Here is a 22,329-nt window from a genome sequence, read left to right on the forward strand (position 1 = left end):
AAATCCAAAATCAAGTTCATCAGCATCTCATGTGGATTACCATCAAATGAGAGATTTTAAATCCACAACACTGATTCACATGTTTGGAGGAGCTCCGCGTGGAGATGGTAAGAGACGGCATGTGCGATTCTGGTGCAAAACCTAGGCCTTGTTTGGAGTTTGTTCTGGCGCAGGGATCGAACATCAAGCTGCGGCCTTAGGTCATGTACAATGCTTATCACACGGTGGATATTGAACCACCCAGTAGTTACGATGACACGAGAAATGATAATAAAGACCTCATTTAACGTGTAATGCATGTGTAACACATCACATAATGACCGCGTATAGCATTTGCACAGCGATGGCAAAGTGAAACTAGCTAATGCGTTCTGCATATGCATAGTTTGGGCCCTAACACAAAAGGGTGTGGTGCTTTTTTTTCTTGCTGGTATACACAGGGCTTTTGTGGAAACCACTTGCCACTGTGAAATTTCCTAAGTTCCATCAGGCACTGATTCACTGAAATTACTTCAGGAGATAAGAGGAGGATGAAAAACGAAATCAGCTACGAGAGGTCTCGATTTGAACTGTTGATCAAATGAGCCACATGTGTCTTAATTAGGTCCCGGAAATTTAGGCACTAGAAATGACTGAAATAGGCATGCATTTAGGCCCAAAAAATACCAAAATAGGACATAAAACGCAAAAATAGGCACGTTAATCTGGTACGCTGGTTTGGCTTTCTGGATGTTTCAGAATGCACAATCAAGGAAAACTTGATCGTTTAAAGTCTACGGTACCATACAAGCCTTGACGTCTGGTACACGAATGCTGAGGCAGCCGGGAACCACGCTATACTGAATAATACTTTGTTTTTCGCCCTTGAAGACCTTGAAAGGCCCAGAGAGGCCAAATCTTTGGATCAAATGTACGCAAAAAAGGAACAAAAGGCGCAAACAGGTAGTAACGAAAAGCAAAATGTAGCACTCAGCAGGAGCCTAAAAGCCGCACTCGCACTTACACCCCTAAAAATGGCGCCTAAAAATGTTAAAAAAGGCTACAATTTGATAGAGTCGATAAAAAGGTAGGCAACCCCTAAAATGTCATATCTATGCATTTATAGGCAAATGCCTAAAAATTCGGGCCCTAGTCATAATTGATCGGTCCTGTACCTGTCCCTGAGCTACTAAAAGAAATGTACGAGTGTGAAGCTCCGTCACTACACCTCGTATGGGAGGGTGATATCCCTATAGGCTGATGAATTATTAGTCAGCATTTTATCTCTGGATCTGCAGAAGTTTGACTAATATGCATTAGTCCACCTGTAGAACTTAATGTGTGGCTGCTAAGTTGAGCTGCGCTTGAATTCTATCAGAGGCTTCATTTACTGCAAAAGTGTAATTAGGGAGAGATTTTGGAAATTGGGCACGCTAATGGTACTAAGACACTTATAGGGCGAGAGAAAAACACGTCATTTGTGCATTTTAATTTTTGTGGATAGCACCCTCACTGGACAGCAGTGAGAATCGTGAAAAAAGTTTAATCCACAACAGACTTTATATCTCGAAGGGTGGTCCAACTCACAATGATGAGACTGCACAAACTATTCAGCAGTAACAACAATCTAAACAATGTACAAACACACATACATGCGTAATTAATACTGTACTTAGTGTGCTAGTAAAGAGCAATTTTTCATGCAAAGGCAGTAATTTATGAAAGACTACTGATATATGAATAGAATTTTGAAGAACTTGTTAACAAAGATGCACTTGTTAATAGAAAAGACTGGTGTTGCAATGTTGGGTCTCGTTCTTTTGGATCGCCATATGTAACTTGCAGACAAGGACCGTGTTACAGATGAACAGCAAAACATCACTGACAGTTCGATCAAGTTCATCGAGAGAAAAATGAACAAAAATCAATCACTCCTAAGAGATACCAGCATATCAAAACAGCTAAATGTAGTCGAATTTGAAAAATACTTGTAGCACAACTATAACAAATACAATGTGCAGGTCTAACCCAGTTACCTTCCTAGAACTGCCTCTCTTGGACAAAGTTTTACCTGTGAATTACATTATATGAATACAAATATTTTGTGATAACAGCAAGCTCATGTGGCACAGAAAAGCGGAGTGTTATATATTTTCATGAAATTAGGAATGCAATGGGATTGAAGTAGCAATGAAGTTTCCAGTAATACTCCCTCAAGTGCAGTATATCTAGGGCCTGACTTTTTAGGGTTAAACCCGTATCCGCCTGATATTTACCCCCCGAACGAAATCTGTAAAATTCGGGTTTAACCCGAATCTACCCGAAAACATCCGGGTCGCGTGGCACACTCATAAGTGTGCATTAAGATAAAGTTTGATAACATTGCTAAACATTAGTTCCATGTTAAGACAAATTTTTATTAAACAACAAAAAAATCACCCGAATACACCCGAATTCCTGACGACAGCATATGCCGTAACGGGATTTAACCCGAATACACCCGAATTTTCAAATGAAAAATATCACCCGATATTTACCCCCCGAATTTGGCCAAAAATAAAACCCGAAAAAGTCAGGCCCTAAGTATATCTAATTTCCTGTAGTGCTGCTCAGCGTCTAGCAGTGCTTCTGCACCAGGTGTCGGGCTTCTTATATCGGATAACCTGTTTTCTTTTATACTGAATAGGATGCCATGTACCAAAATATTTCACCCCGATTTACAATAGCTCTAATCTGCAAAACTTATCTTATAACTGTCACTCCTCCAAGAACTTGCAGAAATATTACCAAAGCTAGACCAAATACTCCATATGCATCAAAATGTTTCCTTTCGACTATACCTAATTGCAGTAGTACACAAGACTAGAAATATAAACAGTGCATAGCATACGAAGTGACCTTATCATCAATGTTTCTCGTATGTTTGATATACAACACATCTGGCCAACAGCTTGATTATAGCGCAATATAATTTGGCTTTAACTAAGTGACATCTGGTGTGGAATGGTCATCATCATCATTATTATGCACTAACAATGTGGTACACATACAAATGTAGAAAGTGGTATGAAAGGAACACATTGTGAGGCACACACTGCAATGACACTAAGGTTATGTCGCATTCCAACGCATTGTAAGTGATTATGTTTCGAACAAGTGTGGCATCACCTCACCTGTGATCACAGTTCATTCGTGGCATAAAAGTTTCAAATTCTGATAACAAGGTATGTTATTGTTAGGGGTCAAAAATAGAGCCCAGAATCAAAGAAAACAAAAATACAGCCCTATAAAATCGGCACTAACCACTATATTGCCTCATGTAGCTTCATCTAAAATTATCAATACTGCTCAGTTCATGGCCTGTTCCCATCATTCTCTATCTACTTACCTACCCCATAGTTTCATACCCTTGTCACACGACATCATAAAAGAGCCCCCATTAATTAAAAAAGAAGCGCAATCACATTGAATGTGCACCACTGCCACTGTGGCAGCAGAATGTGTTGGGAGCATATGGTGAGAGCGATGGTGTAATTGGCATAGTGCCAACACTGCATCTAATGCATCTGAAAACTGTTGGATAGCAAGTGTGGTACAGTTGCCGTCCTGGACTACAAATATTGTTGAAAAATTGAGATCTGACTGTCGCTGTCAGATGCCATGTAAGCGAAATGCCTCTCCATAATTTTGTATCATTCTCTGTAGGAATGACTTGACTTTCCAAAACGAGGGGGGGGGATCGGGTCTTATACGAGGAGCTGTAAAGTAGGGTAAATTTGGGGGGTACGGGTACTTGCCGGGTGGGAATCCACAATTTTGGATGAAAAAGAAAAAGAAACAAAAAACGAAAAGAAGAAGAGGAACAGCCCATCTCGCATTTCAGATGAACACGAGATGCCCAGCAGCTGTGCTGAACATAAAGTGCCTGCATTAGTGGCTGAATTTGCACTTTCGCAAGTTAATTTACAGGTTTTTCCAGTTTTACTCCAAGTGACTATGATGCGAATCACAGGGTAAAAACGAGTTTTACTGGGATTAATCCCAAAAACATCGGACTCTAATTAGGCAACAATGGGAAACACCACAAACAACAATCTTTTGTTAGAGACATGCACATGCACATGGGCCTAATGTACGAGCTCAAAGAAGCGGTTTTGCAGCTTTGTGTTTAGAGTATAGGTGCCGGTCATGTTACGTTTCATGCGAGAAATCAAGCAGGTGAGCTGGCAGGCACGGCTGTCGATGTTGATGCACCATCAGCTCAGCGGAATGCCATGCTAAGACTTCGACTGAAGCACTGGAGAGACCCCATTTGCACAGCGCAAAAACATTTTTAGTCGTATAGAATATTGCTGGCAACAACCCAGGGAAGAAAAAACTTTGCGATATGGACTGCCTAACAAGTGGCCTCGGTCTTGGGTGTCTTGCAGACTGAAACACCGGTGGCAACAACAGTGTAAGCGTGCATCTAGTAAAAGTTACGGTGTGAGCTCATAACAGGATGTCAGAAGGAACACGACTTACTTGATGATATGACACGCCACATGTGTGAGGAGTATATTACATAAGCAAAAAAAAAAAAAAAACATGTTGTAGTGAGATTAGCAATGGCAAGCAATTAGTTTTATTTTTATATTTCAGCGTGTAAACAAGAAAAACTAAATTCATGTTGTAGTGAGGTTAGCAATGGTGAGCAATTAGTGTTTTTTATTTTTTGGGTACTATATTATGTAAACAAGAAAAAATAAATTCATGTTGTAGCACGATTTGCAATGACAAGCAATTATTTTGGAGTATACAGTGTCCCACTGCACTACTCGTGTGCCTAAAAAACGTATCACATGATCAAATAAATGCGTTAAGCTAATTCACAGACCATGTAACAATATCGTGTTTTACCAATACGCAGTATGAGACGTTTAGGGCTGCATGTTCAACAGCTTTCTATGTGATTGTCTGCACACTTACCCATGTAGTGATCTTAATGGCATATTTATGATGCAGGGTGACAAGGGGAAACAACCAACATTCAGAGGGACCCTGTCAAGATTTTTGCATCAAAATTAGCAAATACTGAACAACATTTGAAGAACATTTTTCAATATACAGGCTGCTACACCGTAAAAGTCTACCCACGCCAGCATGCCATGCTCGACAGTTATGCAATGCGTTCCTGGTGAATTTCATAGCACATCATAGCACAAAGTAAAAAAAAATGCAATATGTACAAAAAGGTATAAAAAGTACGAAGGTACAAACAGGTGGGGTATAAAAAATAATAAAAATCCCGTATTAAAAATAATCAAGTTTTCCACGTGTTCAAACAGGTGTCGCAGAGAGTAGTTGAGATGCTGCTCCCCAGACGCACAACACTCTTGTGGCTGTTAACAGCTCGCCGTGACCCCAGGCACTCGAGTGTTGTCTGGGGAGCAGCGTTTCAACAGTGCTTTCCTACCGAGCCATTTCAAGTGTTTGGAATGCAGGGTTGGCACCTTTTGCATTTATAACTTTTCGTTACATTGCTCAAATCACTTTAAAATTCACCAGCAATGAATCTCCTTTAGGGCCTAATACGTGGACGGCACAATGTTCCACCTGGCGTAGTTGCTGAGCGTGGCATGCCGATACGGGTATACTTTTGTGGGGTAACACACGGTACTTTTAGAATCGCTATGAGTCAGGCAACGTGTGCTAGGTGAACTAACTATGATATGACACAGTGTGCAAGTTATTCCTGTCCAAGAAGGGCAAAGCAAAATGCCCCTTTTTCGTAGCCATTGGGCTCCTAGAAGTAGTGCACTATGTTGATTCATTGCTTTTTGTAAAATGTTCAAAGCTCCCTTTCATGAGAGCCCAGGAAACGTGGAAGTGGCCCACCATGGTCAACTGGTGTCCCGATGCAATTGCCGAAGATGAGAAGCTGCTCTCTGACTCACGTTCAGCGCTGGTTCCAGTGGTGCCACACCTTCGACGCCCATCAACGACAATCCGGCTAGCCCCAAGTACGAGTGCATGGGATCTGAGCACAAGAGAGAGCGCCTTTTCGTGAAGATTAAAACGGATATTGATGCAACTTCATCGCTGACACATTTCTGGTGAAGAATTCATACCATTTCCATTCATCCATATGGCTGTATAACTTCGTGGAACTTTTTGCATTGCAGTTTGGCGTAGGGTTGAATTCATTGTTTAATTTAATTAATATCACTGGTAACATAAAGTAATTTCATTAATAAATAATTTAATTTAATTCATAGAGTAAGTAAGGATTATATTTTGTGAATTTTGTAACATAAAATTCGGTAATTAAATTTACAGACACCAAAGTAAATTCTATACCCAAAAGCTCCCCCAGACGTCTTTAATAGAGAGAGCCCATATCTCTCCACATTTCTATATTGCGCAATATATTTTTAATCTGGTTATACACCAAAGACCCATGATGGTACTACATAATGGAGGGGGCATGAGGAATTTGTATAAAAAAGAGTGTACACAGAACAGAGCATACAACTAGAAAGCAATGTCATGCTAACACTGCACTGCATCAAAGTTGTCAACCAAAACATTGTGGCAGGCTTAAAAACGGAACATTCTTAATACACGTGCTAATACAAAACAGCTTATATTACCCAAGCATTATATTACCCAATAGAGCACTGCACGGGGTCGGGCTTACCAGAAAACTGGGCCGGGCCGTGTAAAGCTTTCTTTTGTGGGCCTGGGCTGGGATTGGGTTTGACCATTATGGGCCCGTGCCGGGCTCTGGCCCATACACTGCCGGGCCTAGGTGAGACTCGAGGCTGTGTTATCCCTCTCTTTGTTAGCCACGGTCAAATTTTACAGCCTGATACAGTGGGCCGGGCTGGGCTGGGCCAGGTAGCCTATTCTCGGGCTCGGGCTGAGAAACTTAGAATCCTTCAGGCTTGGGCTAGGTATACAGCCGTCGGGCCAGACCTGGGCGGGTAAATCAAAGGAAGGCCGGGCTCAGGTCGGGTCTGAGCCTAAAAAATACGGCCCTGCAGTGCTCTATTACCCAAGCAACCTTGCACATCCGCCTACTTTTTTTTTTTTTTTTTTATTGCGTGTTAGCACCGCGAAGCAACTGCAGCTATGAGCGGCATACAGATGTGGACAGACGGAGAGAGGACAGCAGGAAGGAGTGAGGGACAGGGGGATTAGTGTGCGTCCTGGGCCGACTTCAGGGGGAAACTGTGCCGACATTCGTCTGGAAAGTCTTCGGAAAACCCAGGGAAAACCTCAGACAGCACAGCCGGCGGTAGGATTCGAACCCACCACCTCCCAGTCTTCAGCACGACCTTGGTTGCCACCACCGGACGCCTTAGCCCACTCGGCCGTGCCGCTGGTCCCGCCTACTAGTACAAGCCACATTGGTGGGACCGAAGTCAAGGACAAATACTGAAGAGCGAATGAACAGTACTTTTGACCAGGGAGGTAATTTGTCACAGCAGCCTTTGATTGTTCTGGTCCTTGCAACACGACTACAAGCTGGGGAAGAGCATACTCTTTCATAACACATGCACCACGTTGTCTAGTTTACCAACAATGGAACATGTAGTGCAAGAAATGGCTTAATGTATTTTCCGGGGTACAATGCACACATCATACATTCAGAAAGTGTCCCAACGAGTTAGACTGTGTTGTCTACCGGTGTCCGTAATACAGATCACAGAGTTTTTCGTGGAAGAACCGTTCCTAAGGAAATGCTGTGCAATCTCTAGCCTTCTTGTCTGTTTCAGTGCCATTGTTAGAGGAAAATGGAGAAAAAAATTCTATATCCTGCAATATATTTTTAATCTGGTTATACGCCAAAGACCCATGATGGTACTACATAATGGAGGGGGCATAGGGAATTTGTATAAAAAAGAGTGTACACAGAACAGAGCATATAACTAGGAAGCAATGTCTGGTTATAGACATTGAACTTTGCCTTCGGAGTGAGGAGAAGTCACGTGATGCTGACCGAAAGAGGCGAAAATGGGAGAGATGTCTTCTCACTCCTTGTGTTTTCTCGAAGGTCGGAGGATATGTCACGTGGGGCTCAAAGTGAGTGCAAAAAGTGAGCCCCCCGGAAGACGCCAAGGGCAACAACGTTGCCAGATGACAGCCGGGCGCTCCGTCGGAACCTAACATGACGTCACAGTTCTCAAAAATAAAAATTACTTTTCTCAACCTTTCACGTCACGTAGAGCAAAGATATTTTGCAGGAATGTGAAGCGAGACAAGAAGATTTCGGTAATATAACTTTAGTGGGATTCTGAAGACACGAGTTTTAGTCCATAGTGGCACTTTAACCACTTGCATGTTTCGGACGAGCCAGAGTCGTCCTCGAAGTCCAACCCCTTAATTGTTTAGGACAAGTGTGACTCGCTTCCTAAAAAAAAGCTTCTTTTGGGATTGCTTTGGACGATTCTGACTCTTCCAGATGATATTTTGGTTCTGTACGGGTCGAGGGCAGCACGGCATGTCCCGGAGCGAGTTTCATGACGCTATTTGAAGCTAAACACTCGGGATGAGCTGGCAACACAGGTTTTTAAATATGGTGTCCTGAGGACTGTTGTCTACGTCTCGGGCTTCGCAGTTATCGCAAAAATGAAGTTATCACGAGGTTTCTGAGGACTCTGACAGTGACTCGAGTTATGTGTGCTCAGCAAGTGGAACCTCACAGTGTCGAGGCAGACTTCTTGGCTGAACTGTGGTACTGACTACCTACTACATGGGAGGAAGCTCTCTAGCCTAGTTGTGCATAGGGTAGACCGAGAACCAGTACGGACCCAGGAGCAACAGACCTGCTGGACCTGTAGCGGAATCCCTGCCACTCTTTTGTATCCTGCCCTTGCCCCTTTTGCGTACGAGGAGCAGACAGGGTGAGCCTGGTTGGTGGGGGAACGTCAAGGCAATGACAAACCAGTAATGTGTGTCATGAAACACTGGAGAAACGGCACAGGTTCCGGCAGGATGGAACCTAACTGTTATGGATGCGGCATGCACAGACACATTTGACGTGGCTGGCTGCACCAAATCCTGGCCACCTCCAGAAAAAAATGGTAAGAAAATCCAGGACTCTGGTGATGGTAATCAGAGATTACACAATCCCTTTGCTGCCTGGGGAAAACATCAATAAGAAGCCATTCTGATTTCTTTGTGTTCAAGGCGCAATGCGAGTGGCAGTTGGGATCGTGAATAAAAAAGTTGTTATGGCACCTGTGTTGTTCTCTTGGCCTGGGTGACATGGATGGGTCTTGGCCCAGTGGAACAAAAAATCCCACAATGCGAAAATTATGCAATCGTACACATTATGCAAGCTAGTATGGTACTCTAGTGCATGTAAATATACCACTTCTGCCTAATAAATGTGTTTTTGCAAAAATATGTTATTATTCAACTAGGATCTGGTGGCTGATATATTTGGCCCACGAAAATCATTATGGCATCAAAGTATTGTGGCACATTACTAAAAACACTGCACAGACATAGAGAACCACACGCCCATGCCCGTTTCGTGTTTTGTTCTAAACATGAGCTCTTACTGACAGGCCTCATACACTCACACTGAAGTGGCACAAAATGTTTAGTGTTTTATGTGCTCAAAGACTGAAACATGCTAAAAGTAACAAGAAAGTATACCTGGATCACTGTCTGGCCACTTGCTAAACCCTCCAGTGATGACATCTTGTGTTGACTCAAGAAACTCAAAGTTCTTTTCTTTTTGTACAAATTGATATGCACCTAAAAGCTGAAAAATAAAAAAATAAAAATAAAATAACATAAAGGCAAGGAAAAGAAAGATTTACTACTGCTGTGCTGACTTGTGTGATATGCTAGTACTGGAAGTGTTGCAACAAACATGCTCAAGCTTTATGAAGGGCAGTACCTCAGGACGAGAGCCGCCGATATTTCGAACAGACAGTGTTCTGTTCGAAATATCGGCGGTTCTCGCCCTGAGGCACTTCCCTTCACACTTCCTTACCGATTCGCTGGATTTCTACCTGTCTATGCTCAATCTTTGTATTTTAGACTTTCGGCAGAGCTGTGCGAATATTCAAAATTTAGAACATATGAAACGAATATCTGATGCTATTCGCAAACCTATTTTCAGCACTCAAAATTTTCGAATATTTTTCAAATAATTTTGAAGCGAAGTGTCGCTATCGCCATTCTGCAAGTCGGCTTCGCCTCATTACATCCAAGAGTTAGGTGAAGCACACTTCACCTTAGCGCCATTGTTCTTTTAGTGTGCAGCTCCATTCACCAAGTCGGCTTGACCTCATTACACTCTAGCGTTAGGTGAACCCCGCTTTACACTGTTCAGAATTTTCTGTCACTGAAGTCTACAAATTTTGTGAGCTCATGGTTAGAGGTGAGTGCGGGTAAGCAAACTTGGACCTGCACCCGTACAGTACCCGCACGTGTGTGACCCGCACCCGCAAGAATTTTATCTGGGCGACCCGCACCCGCAGTGCTGTCTGTATACCCGCATTGGGACCCGCAGTGGAAAGTGATCCTCATCCGCTTTACCACTGTTTCTATTTTAAAACAATGAAAATTCTGAGTGTTGGCTACATGTCTCGGAAGGGTTTAGTCGTATGCCAATAAAACTTCAATTCAACACAGAGCCATATATGTCTGCCCCCCCCCCCCCCCCCATTAATAATCGAACTCGCCCGCCAGCACTTGCCTGCTGCAGTCTGGCACATCGATTTATACGGCCAACGACATAGGGCACTGCTGAGATCGCGTGTGACAGATAGGGATCACTTAGTTGGCCATGGAGTGAGGGTAATGCGGGTATGCCCGCATTACCCGCGGTCGCCATTGCGGTTACACCCGTATTTTACCTGCTACCTGCAGCGATCGCGAATTCCTACCAGCAAATTGTGACGATGTACGGGTAACTGCGGGTACCAGCGGGTATACCCGCACTAGCGCTCAGCTCTACTCATGGTCAACACTGTACTCTGGGCATTGCAGGTTCCGGTAAATGTATTCCCAACTTCCAGAGCTATGTTCAGTAACAGATGGAAATATGTGAATTTTTTCAAAAAAGCACAGGAAATTCACAATGTAAACATCGAAATGAGGAGATGCACACAAAACAGGCTGCATGGAACACGTTAAACAACTCTCAACGCAGTTCATCACGCTAATGCAATCTACCATACAAAACACAGAGGGACCCTTCTCTCATGGTATGTTATGCTGGGTGAAAAGGCTCACATGTTTGATGCAGAAAATCATCTAATGAGCACAACACCACAAAATATTTCACCATGAGGTATTCGAAATCATTCAAATCTGGCCTTTTGTGATTATTCAAATTCGATTCACAGTGCAAGTGAAATATTCGTAAACCATTCGCAATGGAAATTTTGCTATTCGCACAATTCTAATTAAAACCCTCAGATCCGAGTAAGAAAAGTTATAAAATTCTCGTTACAGAGCACTGCTAATCCCCTTTAATACTGTTTTTGTTTTATGTAAATTTCCTCAACAGCTAAATGGATGAGAAGTCGACTGGGGGGGGGGGATATGTTTATTAAAGAAGAAGAAGAAAAAGGAAAGGAGGAAAGGTCAGACAGGCCAAGGCCGACTTGCTATTCCCAAATGAGAAAACAGAATCAAGGCTAGGCTTAACTCATTAGCCATCAGTTTAGTCTCCAAGATATTTTTTGTTTGTTTGCAAGACAATTCAACAAACAGCTTTTGCAAGATTGAAGAGCACAAGAGAGACGTGGAATACCTGCAGAGCAGCTCCAACCCAAAACGAGTAACACGTGTCCACAGGTTTGTTGGGACGACCCTGGAAACCGGTTTGCTGCCTCAGCAGGCACCAACGTCGTAACCGATCCAGCTGTTTGTGGCTAAACACGGAGTGAAGTCTACCCATCAGCACCAGTGACGCCACAGCACAAAATGTTGGTCCACCTGTGACATTGAGAACGCTGCCTTACACAACTGCCTCTTGCACATCGGAACCAGGTATGAATGCGATACACTTTCTGACTACTGCAATTTCACGCGTATAAGCCACACCGCAGGACCCGTTTTTAGGAACGTTTCGAAAATTTTTGGGCAGGTAAGAAGCACTCGCGGACAAGCTGCGGGCAATACCACGCTATTGATTTTTGTGACAAAGGAGACCGTAGAGAACGCCATAAACCTTGTGGTACGTACTCCGGGGTCGGCATGGTGTACAACAGAGGAGGTCAGTTCTAGTGTTCCACCATGATCGGAATGTGCCCTTGTTGTGCGTTTTTCATGGATCGACGGGTCAGTGGCCTTGCAGAAGACACGAATCACTGTCACCACTTTCGTTAAAGCTGCTTGGGAGAACCAGGAAGGTCAGTCCACTCGAAGTTGGACGCGACCCTGTTACGCATTGTTCGTGTTTTGGCAGGGCGGTGCTGCTCCAGAGACACTGTCAGGCCTTTCGTCAAGGCCGGCGTAGGAAAAAATACCAGGGCAAAATTGTAATCAGATAAGCCGCACCGGTGGATAAGCCACAGAGTGCTCACAAGAAAAAAAAAAAATTACGGTATACCCAAATTTTGGCATTGAATTACCAGTTAGGAAGGTTTCAAGAAAAGCTATTCTCTCTGACTTGCTACTGTGAAGTAAGGCAGCTGGCACATTCTTGTAGGGCTCTGATGGTTTGTAATGCACAAATAAAGAAGTCACAGTCAAACCTCGATATTATGAAACGCTGTACAAGGAAATTCGGGGTAAGCAAAATAACTTATGTACTATTCCCTGCCACAGTTGGCTGCCATATTTCGTCAGGCTTGATACAACGAAAGAAATCGTCTTCCTTTTGAGTTTCGTTACATCGAGGTTCCCCAGTACCACAAGAGAGCATTGTGGTGAAGAGCTATGACTCCGTGGTGAAGTCACGTGGTCCGTTAAGAGGCCATACCAGTCGGGGAGCAACTCAGATTCCCGATTTTCCCGATTCTAGATGGCACCACGGTTGCCGTCCTTATCACGCCGTTCGCCTCCGACTCCGAAATAATCCCCATTGTACATGGTTGACGTCGCGAGTTTAAGGCGGCCTGCACCCTCTGCGCTGTTTGTCGAGAGGTAAAGCGTCGGACTTTGACACGAAAGGTCCGCAGTTCGATTCGAGACATTCACGTCTGTTTGCTTGTCTCCTGTTGCTATATGAGTACTTTGTTATTTTTATTTGGTTGTTATATATTTATGCTACAATTATTGTTTCCTCGAGTCACTGGCGTCCGTGCTGACTGATTATGAAATTTTTAGTTGCTCTTCGTATTGTTTTACTAGTGCATACTTACAGTATGCCGACGTACAAGTGTGATCGGATAGTACGGATGGCAATATGGGCAGTACACACACAGATGGTTTAATAATAATAGGGGGTTTACGTCGCGAGACAACTGAGATCATGAGCGATGCCACAGCGGTCGGTCTGTGGATTGCTTTTGCCCACCTGAGGGTTCTTTAACGTGCGATGAAAGCTCACCACACGGCACCCTGTATTTAACGTCCCTCGCGGAAGACGGCGTGTCTAAGCAACTTGTACCCTGCCACCAAGTTGCTGGCGTCCTCGGCCGGGTTCGAACCCGCGATCTCGGGACACACAGATGGTATTATAAACGAATGCTGCCAGCAGTGAGTCTGAGCACAAGGCGATTGCCAATTAAGAAATCAGGAAATGGCCAAGGAAAGGTAACTTCATATGTTATCAAAGCTTTTAGTGCACAATTATCTGCACTTTACCCACACTTTCTTTTCGTAGTAAACATGTTGTGGATTATCGTTTTTCATCTTCGCTTGCTGGTCTATTTGCGAGCACAAAATGCTATGCATTCCAGTTATTTGATTTCTAATACAATAGCAACAAAACTTTTTCGTAATCTACACCATCCCATTCAGTGGTCATTCACTGGAGTGCTCACCCTGTGTCTCTTTGGCTTTTCCATTTTCAGCCTTCTTATTTTTGGCCTTCTGAAAGTTTGGCGTTATGATTTTTCGGTCTTTTGGCTTTCGGCCTTCTGATAGCTCGGTGTTATGATTTTCGGCCTTTTGATAGGCTCAATACTTACACTCAATCAGCCTAAATAAATGCATTGCATTTAGCAATAGCTATGCAAAAAAAGAAAAAAGGATAACAAGGAAGCTCCTAAAAGACCTTGAACTCCGTCTTTATGTATAAATGAACAAGATAAAATGAAAGGAACTTGACACGCGAAGAGGTCTCGGAGCACTAATTCCGTCTCATAATGTGCTGATTATTACCCGGAAACTTTAGTACTATATTTTTAGGCACTCCTTAGTTTTCACAGGGTACTTCACATTACATCAGACCTTTTGTTCAGCGTAGAGTCACTAGTTCAGCGGAGAATCCCCAGTGACCCCGAGCTTTTCCTTATTTTCGTCAGAAGGCCTCCCTTTGTTCGCGGTTCAAAGACAGACGGGTACAGGTTTTGGGTCATCCAACGCGCAACCGGCAAGGAGTGTTGAAAGATGGAAAATCTAGGGAACCGGTATCGAAAAATTGGGCGTATCTCAAAATAAATTGATTGTGGTCCCCGCTGAACTGCCAAAGCCCACTTAGACTAACCTGAAAATGAAAATGCAAACACCGAACTTTTACTAACCTAATAATCAACTAAACAACGTGCTGTTCCCTTGCGTCCGCCTCGCTAAGCCTAAGCCTACAAAAATGTGGATTTCGTTCGCTAAAATGGCTTGGACAGACATCGAAATTTGTTGAGTTTGCGTGGCAAATAGTGATGTCGGACTTTTAACCACGGCACATCATCGTATGAAGCAATCGAGCATTGTCGCTGGTTTTCCTTGTTTCGTGGACGTGAATTTGGGTTCCGGAAAAGACAGTTGCTCATTGCGTGGGCGGAAATAATTGTGCAGCGGTCGCTTGATCGACTTTTCTTATTGGTTCTCGTGGAGCGTTGATGGGGAAAAAAAAAAAGAAAATAATAAAGATAAAAATAAAAATAAATCAAATGAATAAATGACATCTTTGGATGACGCCCCAGTATGGTATTTTCTTATTGTAGGTCAGACACAGACCTTGCAGTTGTTCTCTCATACTTTCGATGTCCATGAACCGTATCTTCAGCAGAAGGGGAGTTATACGGGCCATGAAACAGTGAATAAATGAGTGTACAGCTTTCATAGAACATAAACATCGACACAGAAAAGATGCAGGGGACAACTGCAAAACTCGTGTCTGGCCAACTGTAGAAAAATACTAGCATCTAGAGAACGATATCACTAGTGAACTAGTGTAGCGAGTTATATCGACTTTATGTTACCCATTCAATGGAATTTCAAATCAGGAGAGCGAATACACTTGGTCGGCTGTTATGTGCTCCATCGGCTATCTGCAACTACGCCCCTGTATTTTTGGCAGCGCAGGTGCCTGCGGGACCATTTTTTCCGTCCACACAAGCAGGGAACCGGGAATATAGAGATCCTCCCGAAAACTTCAGAAGTTTGGAACTGACTGAGGCATGCACTCTTAGCGAAAAGAAAAGGAAATGTCGAATTATTATTATGGGAGGCGACGGTAGAATTTCTGGTATTTTTTCAGCATTGCGAACATTACAGCACGGCCCTGTTGAAAGTTACTGTAAAGAATGACTGTAAAGCCTGGCTTGCACTAACCGGAAATACGAGAGATTCTCGTTAGCCTTATGAGACAGCTCGAAGAGCTCTAAACAGAACTCTGACATGACAATGCTGTCTCAGACGATAATCCCTTTACGAGCAGCTAAGTAAGCTTTTGTTCTGGTCTCCAAGGCCATGCCCTAAGTCAGCGGTCCATGAAAGTAAAGAGGAGAGAGAGGAACCAGCAGTACGGTGCGCATGCGCAAGCTTAATCGGCGGAAGGATATGGTCCGCGCGGTTTTGCTTTCGCGTCACTAGATGGTAACACAGAATGACGTGTTTCAGACATGTTTCGCTGGGCTTCGGTCGGTGTTTACGCGTACTCACATTTCATGCTTTTTCATAAAAAATAAAAGTGGTAGACATATAAATTTGCTGTCTATCGATTCCTGAAATATTTCGAGAGAAAGTAAATGATTATAGAAGTTTAATAAAAACCTGTTCAAAGAGGGAGGAGAAAAATTGTGTATTTTTTTCACATTCGTGATGTCGCCGTAAAATACATACGACATGTATGAGAAATCTAATAACATTATTCTCTTCATCTCGTCTTCCTCTTTATGGTGAAACCGCCCGCGTCAAAATCTGCGCGATGGTTACCGAAAAAAAGCATAAAAACTGTTCCATAGGAAATACATTGGGATGGAGAGCTGGTATGCCCTCTCAAGTAGCACCTCTTGCACTCTGGAGGGAATGAAATTTCCAAACCCGACTGGAAGCCTCTCCTTAACGCATCAAATGTGCAACACCTGGTGGCTGGTGACATACTTTAAGGTGGCCAGTTCCATTCATATATTCAGGTGTGTGTCTGCTTCTGGGGACATGGGAAACATTAACCCATCATTTGTGGAGTCTATTCGCTATTTCAGCTTGCTTTACATAATCACATGTCAGTAATGATACATTAAGCTGTTAATGTATATGTGTAAGCCATGATGGAACAAGTCTGAACATGGTCTACACAAAATCAGAAACCATTCGTCCTGCATTTGGTTAACAACTAGCTTGTGCTTATGCTAATTTATTAGTTAATAAATAAGCATCCCCCATCTTGACAGGCACGATGTCAAAATAATGCGTGGCTACCGCGTCGCGGGTTGGGGCAAGGTCATGATAGAGTCCAGTGAATACAGTATTGTGTCGATTTGGAGGCATCATGCACTTTTCTTTTCACCAATAGCTGCTGGAAATAGTTCACCCTTGGCAATGTCGCGTATTGCGCACAAAAAAGTGCACCTTGCATACACATTTAGTGCCCCCTTAATAAATCCCTCAGAATAATGGTAAACCATGGACTTCAGTATGATGCATGGTCAAAGAGGTTGTCTAAGTGATCTCACCGTGTCCTTCCGTTCCTGGGTAAGCAGAGATACCGCCGTCGTAGCACTACAATGAAAAAGGACGGTTAGCACAAACATGCGTCTTCTGCCTTACCAGTAACACACATAGCAGTCCGTGATAAACTTTGCGGCTCGCTCCATGTCAAAGCCCGACCAGTCCTGAAGGATGTAACTTATGCACGCCCCACAGTACAGGAATCGCATGTCATCTTCACTACCGTCCAGCGCAGCACAGAAGCTGCAAGAAATAGTTGGCATTTAAGCAACGCTGTGTACAAGGTGTCCCCTGAGACCACAGCATTTAAGGATGACATAGATGTTGTTGTGCTTGCACCCGTGGCATGTTAAAGGGGCAATAAACAGGCATACGAGCTGCACTTTTTTTAAATGCATTGTGGTACGTTGCCGATGGTGAACGTTTAAAAAAAATTGTTGTTGCAAAAAGTAAGTAATGGCTCGAAACTGACCGAATATTCGCAGCACTCTTTCGCGCCCATGCCCCAACCTGTGGTGTCCTGGCAACGATAGCCACACGTCGTTTTGACGTTGCGCACCATCGACTATTCAGAATGCGGGACCCTTATACATAAATTTGTTGTAATATTGAGAAGTGAGATCAATTCTAAACGTGTTCCCACTTGACGAACGCAAGACAGCCAGCTCAGACTGTACCAAAAGGCCCCAATACTCCAATACTCTAGAGCTCTGCGAATATTCGAAATTTCAAATATGAAACGAATATCTGATGCTATTCGAATGCTATTGGCAACCTATTTTCAGCATCATATGTATTCACAAAAATATCAAAAATAAAAAATTTATATAAAAAATAAAAATTATTCGCAAATATAAATTCGCAAAATTTTCGAATATTTTTCGAATAGTACTGAAGCGACGTATGGCTGTCCTGTCCCCACTCTGCAAGTCGGCTTCGCCTCATTACAGGTAAGAGTTAGGTGAAGCCCGCTTTACACTGTTTACAATATTCTGTCTCTAAAGTGTGCAAATTTTGTGAGCTCATGGTCAACACCGTATTCTCGCATTCCAGGATCCAGTATATGCACTCCTTACTTCCAGAATTATTTTCAGTAACATTACAGAGAGGGACCCTTCTCTCACCATATGTTATGCTGGGTGAAAAGGCTCACATGTTTGAAGCAGAAACTCATCTAATGAGCACAACACCACAAAATATTTCACCATGAGGTATTCGAAATTATTCGAATTGGGCCTTTTCTGATTATTCAATTTCATTCGCCATCTCAAGAAATTACTCGGATTCGATGCGCAGTGTAAGTGAAATATTCGAACCTATTTGCAATGGAAATTTTGCTATTTACACAGCTCTACAATATTCCATTTCATGTGCACACTATGTTTTCAATGCTGTGTCGCTCTGCAAGATCACCGCGATGTTCTCGCAACCGATTCCCTCGCGACCTGCAGCTTGTCTCAGAGGGGTCCTTCATTGGTCGGGAGAACGGAATCTCCCACACTTCCACGCCTGGAGTGTGTCGTTGGTACACATTGGAACGTTGTGACGTGACTCCATTCCAAGGATGAAAGAGAGACTCACGCAGATTATGTTCTTTGAATGGCAATGGTTTTGTGGTAACGACGCTCACTAAAAGCAAAAGTATTTCATATTTGGATATCGTGAGCCACATTCTTTCATGAAGCACAATTATTGGAGAATGTTCGTCGAGCTGTTTTGTGCCCCTTTAACTGTGGCATACAGTATACTTCAGTCACACACTTTTAACTGCATTTTCAAATACATTTCAGCCCACATGACAACTGCAAATATTGTTTCAGCCGACACGACAGGCAGCGCCCTCAAATTCCTTTTCCAAACATGCTTGACTTTCTTTTTACTGCTACCATGTGTAAATATTCTGCCAAATCACACCCAGGGGTTGTGTGGCATGAAAGGCATTGCCACTGCTGCATGCATTCAGACTAATTTCTTCTGGAAGTCCATGCTTTCCAAAGGAAATATCATGTCTCCCAAAGGTAGTACTACGTTCATGTCACGCGGCAAAAAAATATATGTTCAAACTGGCTTCCATGCTCCTGTAACATCAAAGTATGAAGAACTGAGCTGGCTGCACTGCACATTAATTTTGTACGCTCGAAATAGCATTGCCACCGACTGTATTGTGATTCCTCTACATCGTGTCTGGCCACTATCGGGTCAAGCTACGCCGCGCTATAGTTGCTAGGCGATGTACTCATCAAGTACATGGCCAATTTAATTTGTATCACTTTGCATATCACTGTTTAGTATCTGTGTCTTGCTCTTTTGGCAAAACTTTAGTGAGCATTCTCATTGCACTCTAGTGAACACTCAGATATATAGCCCTATCTGTGTGTTTTCGTCTTCGTGTTGTCATTTTAGCACTTTTAGTAGGGTGCATTTTTGATACTCTTTTGTGATTTTTTGTCAGAGTCCAAATTTGGGTACTTGAGTACTTGATCGGAAAGTACTAAAGAAAAGTACTTTAAGTACAGTACAAAGTACGCAATTTAAAATGTACTTGAAGTAAAGTACAAGTACAAGTACACAGAAATGTACTTAAGGTACTACTTGAGTACTTGGTACTTCAAGTACTGTCCATCACTGCCCCTTTCTTGCTTTTGCATTTCTTCTCTACTGCTAATCACTGTGGAGCTTCATCATGTTATGCATATTCCTTTAAAGTAGCACAGAAGTCATTTTTAACACCATGTTTTCTTCCTATAAAACTGTTAAGTAGGCCAGTAAGATGCACCATGCGAAGTTATTCACACCACATAGTCATATTGCAGCAATTGAATTTAAAGTACGCCGCAAAAAGCGACCATGTGCAATGGCGGTGGAGAGCGGTACCAGCCTGTGATCTGCCTGGGACCTCGCGCTGACTCTACAAGGATGACGCCCGCTGATTGGTCCAGAGAAATGTTGTCTGCTACTCGGCTGTTCGGGGTTCTAAAGAAGCATTGCTCCTGGCTCGGTCATGATTCAGCCGCTCCTTCTATCCCCAATTCTCCGGGAGAACTAGCAAAACTGGTTTATGGCGGCAAAGGGACAAGGCGCTCACCCCCACTGACCGGCGAACCAGAACAAGTTCTCCCTGTAACGTCATCGGTGACGTGGCATCATACCTTCTCCTACTCGTTATACCCAGAGTGGCGAGTTAAGAGTGAACGCGCAGAGCCACGTTTATGTGAGTTTTTTTTTCCTGGGAAACAAATTGCACACATCAAAACCTTTCGTGCTGTGCGGTAAAATGACACACAGACTTTCATCAGACGTCTTAATTTGAATTTTTCTTTGAATGGCCCTCTGTACTCCTTTAATGTACTGCTGTGACGTACTTGTCTGAAATTGACAGCTCGCAGTCACCCAGTCTGAAATCTCCATTTGTTGCAAGATTGGTTCTCTCAACTAGTAGACTCATACGGCAAACTGCCCACACTCAGACACAATAATAGTACAGCTTTTTCATGGACGGCCAAGCCAATATGGGCTGCTGTACCTTTGAGTGAAGATTTCAGACAAGTGTGCCACAAGCAGTACTCTCCTTCAATCGTTTGGGATGTTTTGACGTATAATACATTTTTCTATCTGGGACGTTCCTTCTTCCCGCTGAATATGGGCACGACAGAACAAAATGGCGATGAGGATGTAAGAAGCCTGTATCTACAGCTGCAGGATAAGTGTCCTAGGGCTGCTGCAACTTCTGTTGCAATCCTTGTCAATACCAGGAGAACTGGAAATTCCATGGGAGCAATGGCGTTGTGTTTTTCAGAACTATTTCGACACAACTGCCAACACTACATTCACGCTGGATCGGAAAAAGGCAATACTTCTACGCTGTCTCCGTGTTGAAGGGCAGCGTATCTTTCAAGCCCAGGATTCTAGCCCATTCCTTGCCTAGTCGTTCCTTTTTCCTGCCGAGTACTAGCACGACAGAACAGATGGATCTGATGGAACAGATGGAACAGAGATGGATCTGATAGATGATAGGAGTTGGGTATCACCAAAATTACAGCGGTTACAGAAAACACAAGTCTACAGATAAATAAGATTCATGACTAATCACAGTTTCATTACTACGCACAAATGACACAGTCAGAAATCAAATAAAAGGCATTCTGAATTAATGGCTGACCCAAGATAACACAATTTTCTATATTTTTGAGAGCTCTTTTGCAGTGAGCAACCAAAAAACATTCATTTACCTTCCACACTTCTGCTGAAGGGCTTTGAGGCCACTAGTGATGGCCGCCTTGTTCACCCGGCTAAGGTCGTCTCCCAAAATGATGAGAGTCACCAGTGCTGTGTACGTCATTGCTATATGTCCCCCGTCAAACCTGTGCAGCTCGCCCGTCTGCAAAGCCCGCAGTGGAATGAAATGAAGCGGGAACAGAATGCCCATAGCTTCACAATAACTGCTCTACCTACATTGCTGCTGCCCTTTGAAACACAACTGGCTGGTGAACCTCGAAATCCGCACCTAGACAGATTCGAACCTGGGAAGTCAAATACGAGTATAACAATGTTGTGCTAATAAAACTCGTGTGTATTTTACCGTCAGGAGAAGGTAGGACTTGAAGAGAGTAGATCCATTCAATGATATCTTCCTTATCTTCCAGTGTGTCCAATGCATTTAAGAGATCAAGTCCAGAAATAGCAAAATACGCAATAGTCATCCTGGAAAAAATGATAAGGGCGTGGGCAGTCGATTGGTCAGTGTAGTCCCTCCCATAGCCACTACAAAAGCTAGAAGCAATTGTGGTTAACGACATTTCACGTGGGCTGTTACAAGCACGGCATTCTTTCAAAATGGGAATCGTGTTGTTATGTTCCTCATGCATACAGTCCAAGCACCTGCTTTACGCGCAAACCACTCCTATATCCGGAAATTAACTAAACTTATCAGCGATAAGCTTTCACGCCTACCTCATTTCATCCATGGAAACAGACGCACTTGGAAGCACCTTGAGGCATCTCTGGAAGAACTTAATGTGACGATCTCTCAGGAATACCATTTTCATCAATGAATTAGGCCGGCTGCATTTGATTACGTTACGGCCAGCTACCGCATTTATCGCACGACTACCCAAATGGCTATCAACGGCTATGGGCTATGGCTACCATCGACTATTGGTTATTGGTATAAAAAAAGCAAAAAAAAAGTGACTTATCAAAACAAGAGCGATTTTGTATGTATGGTACAGAACTACAACTGTATACAAGAAAACAATTCGTTTAATTTCGTTATCGAATGAATTGCAAGAAGAGAACAACAGGAACAAGCAAAATATTGAGATTGTTTTGACCGTTTTCACT

General features: G+C 43.2%; 1 protein-coding gene across 1 annotated transcript; it reads right to left on the reverse strand.

Moving 5' to 3' along the window:
• Nucleotides 1-1,502: 1,502 nt before the first annotated feature.
• Nucleotides 1,503-22,108, reverse strand: LOC135388759 (geranylgeranyl transferase type-1 subunit beta-like). Its single transcript, XM_064618533.1, has 9 exons — nt 21,940-22,108; nt 21,569-21,690; nt 21,442-21,509; nt 21,219-21,367; nt 17,100-17,232; nt 16,995-17,040; nt 11,741-11,925; nt 9,628-9,736; nt 1,503-5,998 (listed from the first exon to the last, which is right to left on the reverse strand). Exons 1-9 carry the CDS (start codon nt 22,032-22,034, stop codon nt 5,862-5,864), a joined length of 1,044 nt encoding a protein of 347 aa, XP_064474603.1. The 5' UTR covers nt 22,035-22,108; the 3' UTR covers nt 1,503-5,861.
• Between the last annotated feature and the right edge of the window lie 221 nt (nt 22,109-22,329).

The sequence above is a fragment of the Ornithodoros turicata genome, chromosome 3 (assembly GCF_037126465.1).
Source record: "Ornithodoros turicata isolate Travis chromosome 3, ASM3712646v1, whole genome shotgun sequence".
Taxonomy (NCBI): domain Eukaryota; kingdom Metazoa; phylum Arthropoda; class Arachnida; order Ixodida; family Argasidae; genus Ornithodoros; species Ornithodoros turicata.

Coding starts and splice junctions, on each gene's coding strand:
- LOC135388759 (XM_064618533.1), bottom strand. CDS start 22,034: ATGAAAATGGTATTCCTGAGAGATCGTCACATTAAGTTCTTCCAGAGA. Junction 21,510..21,568: donor AGTCCTACCTTCTCCTGACG/GTAAAATACACA, acceptor TTGACTTCCCAG/GTTCGAATCTGTCTAGGTGC. Junction 21,368..21,441: donor TTTCAAAGGGCAGCAGCAAT/GTAGGTAGAGCA, acceptor CGGGCTTTGCAG/ACGGGCGAGCTGCACAGGTT.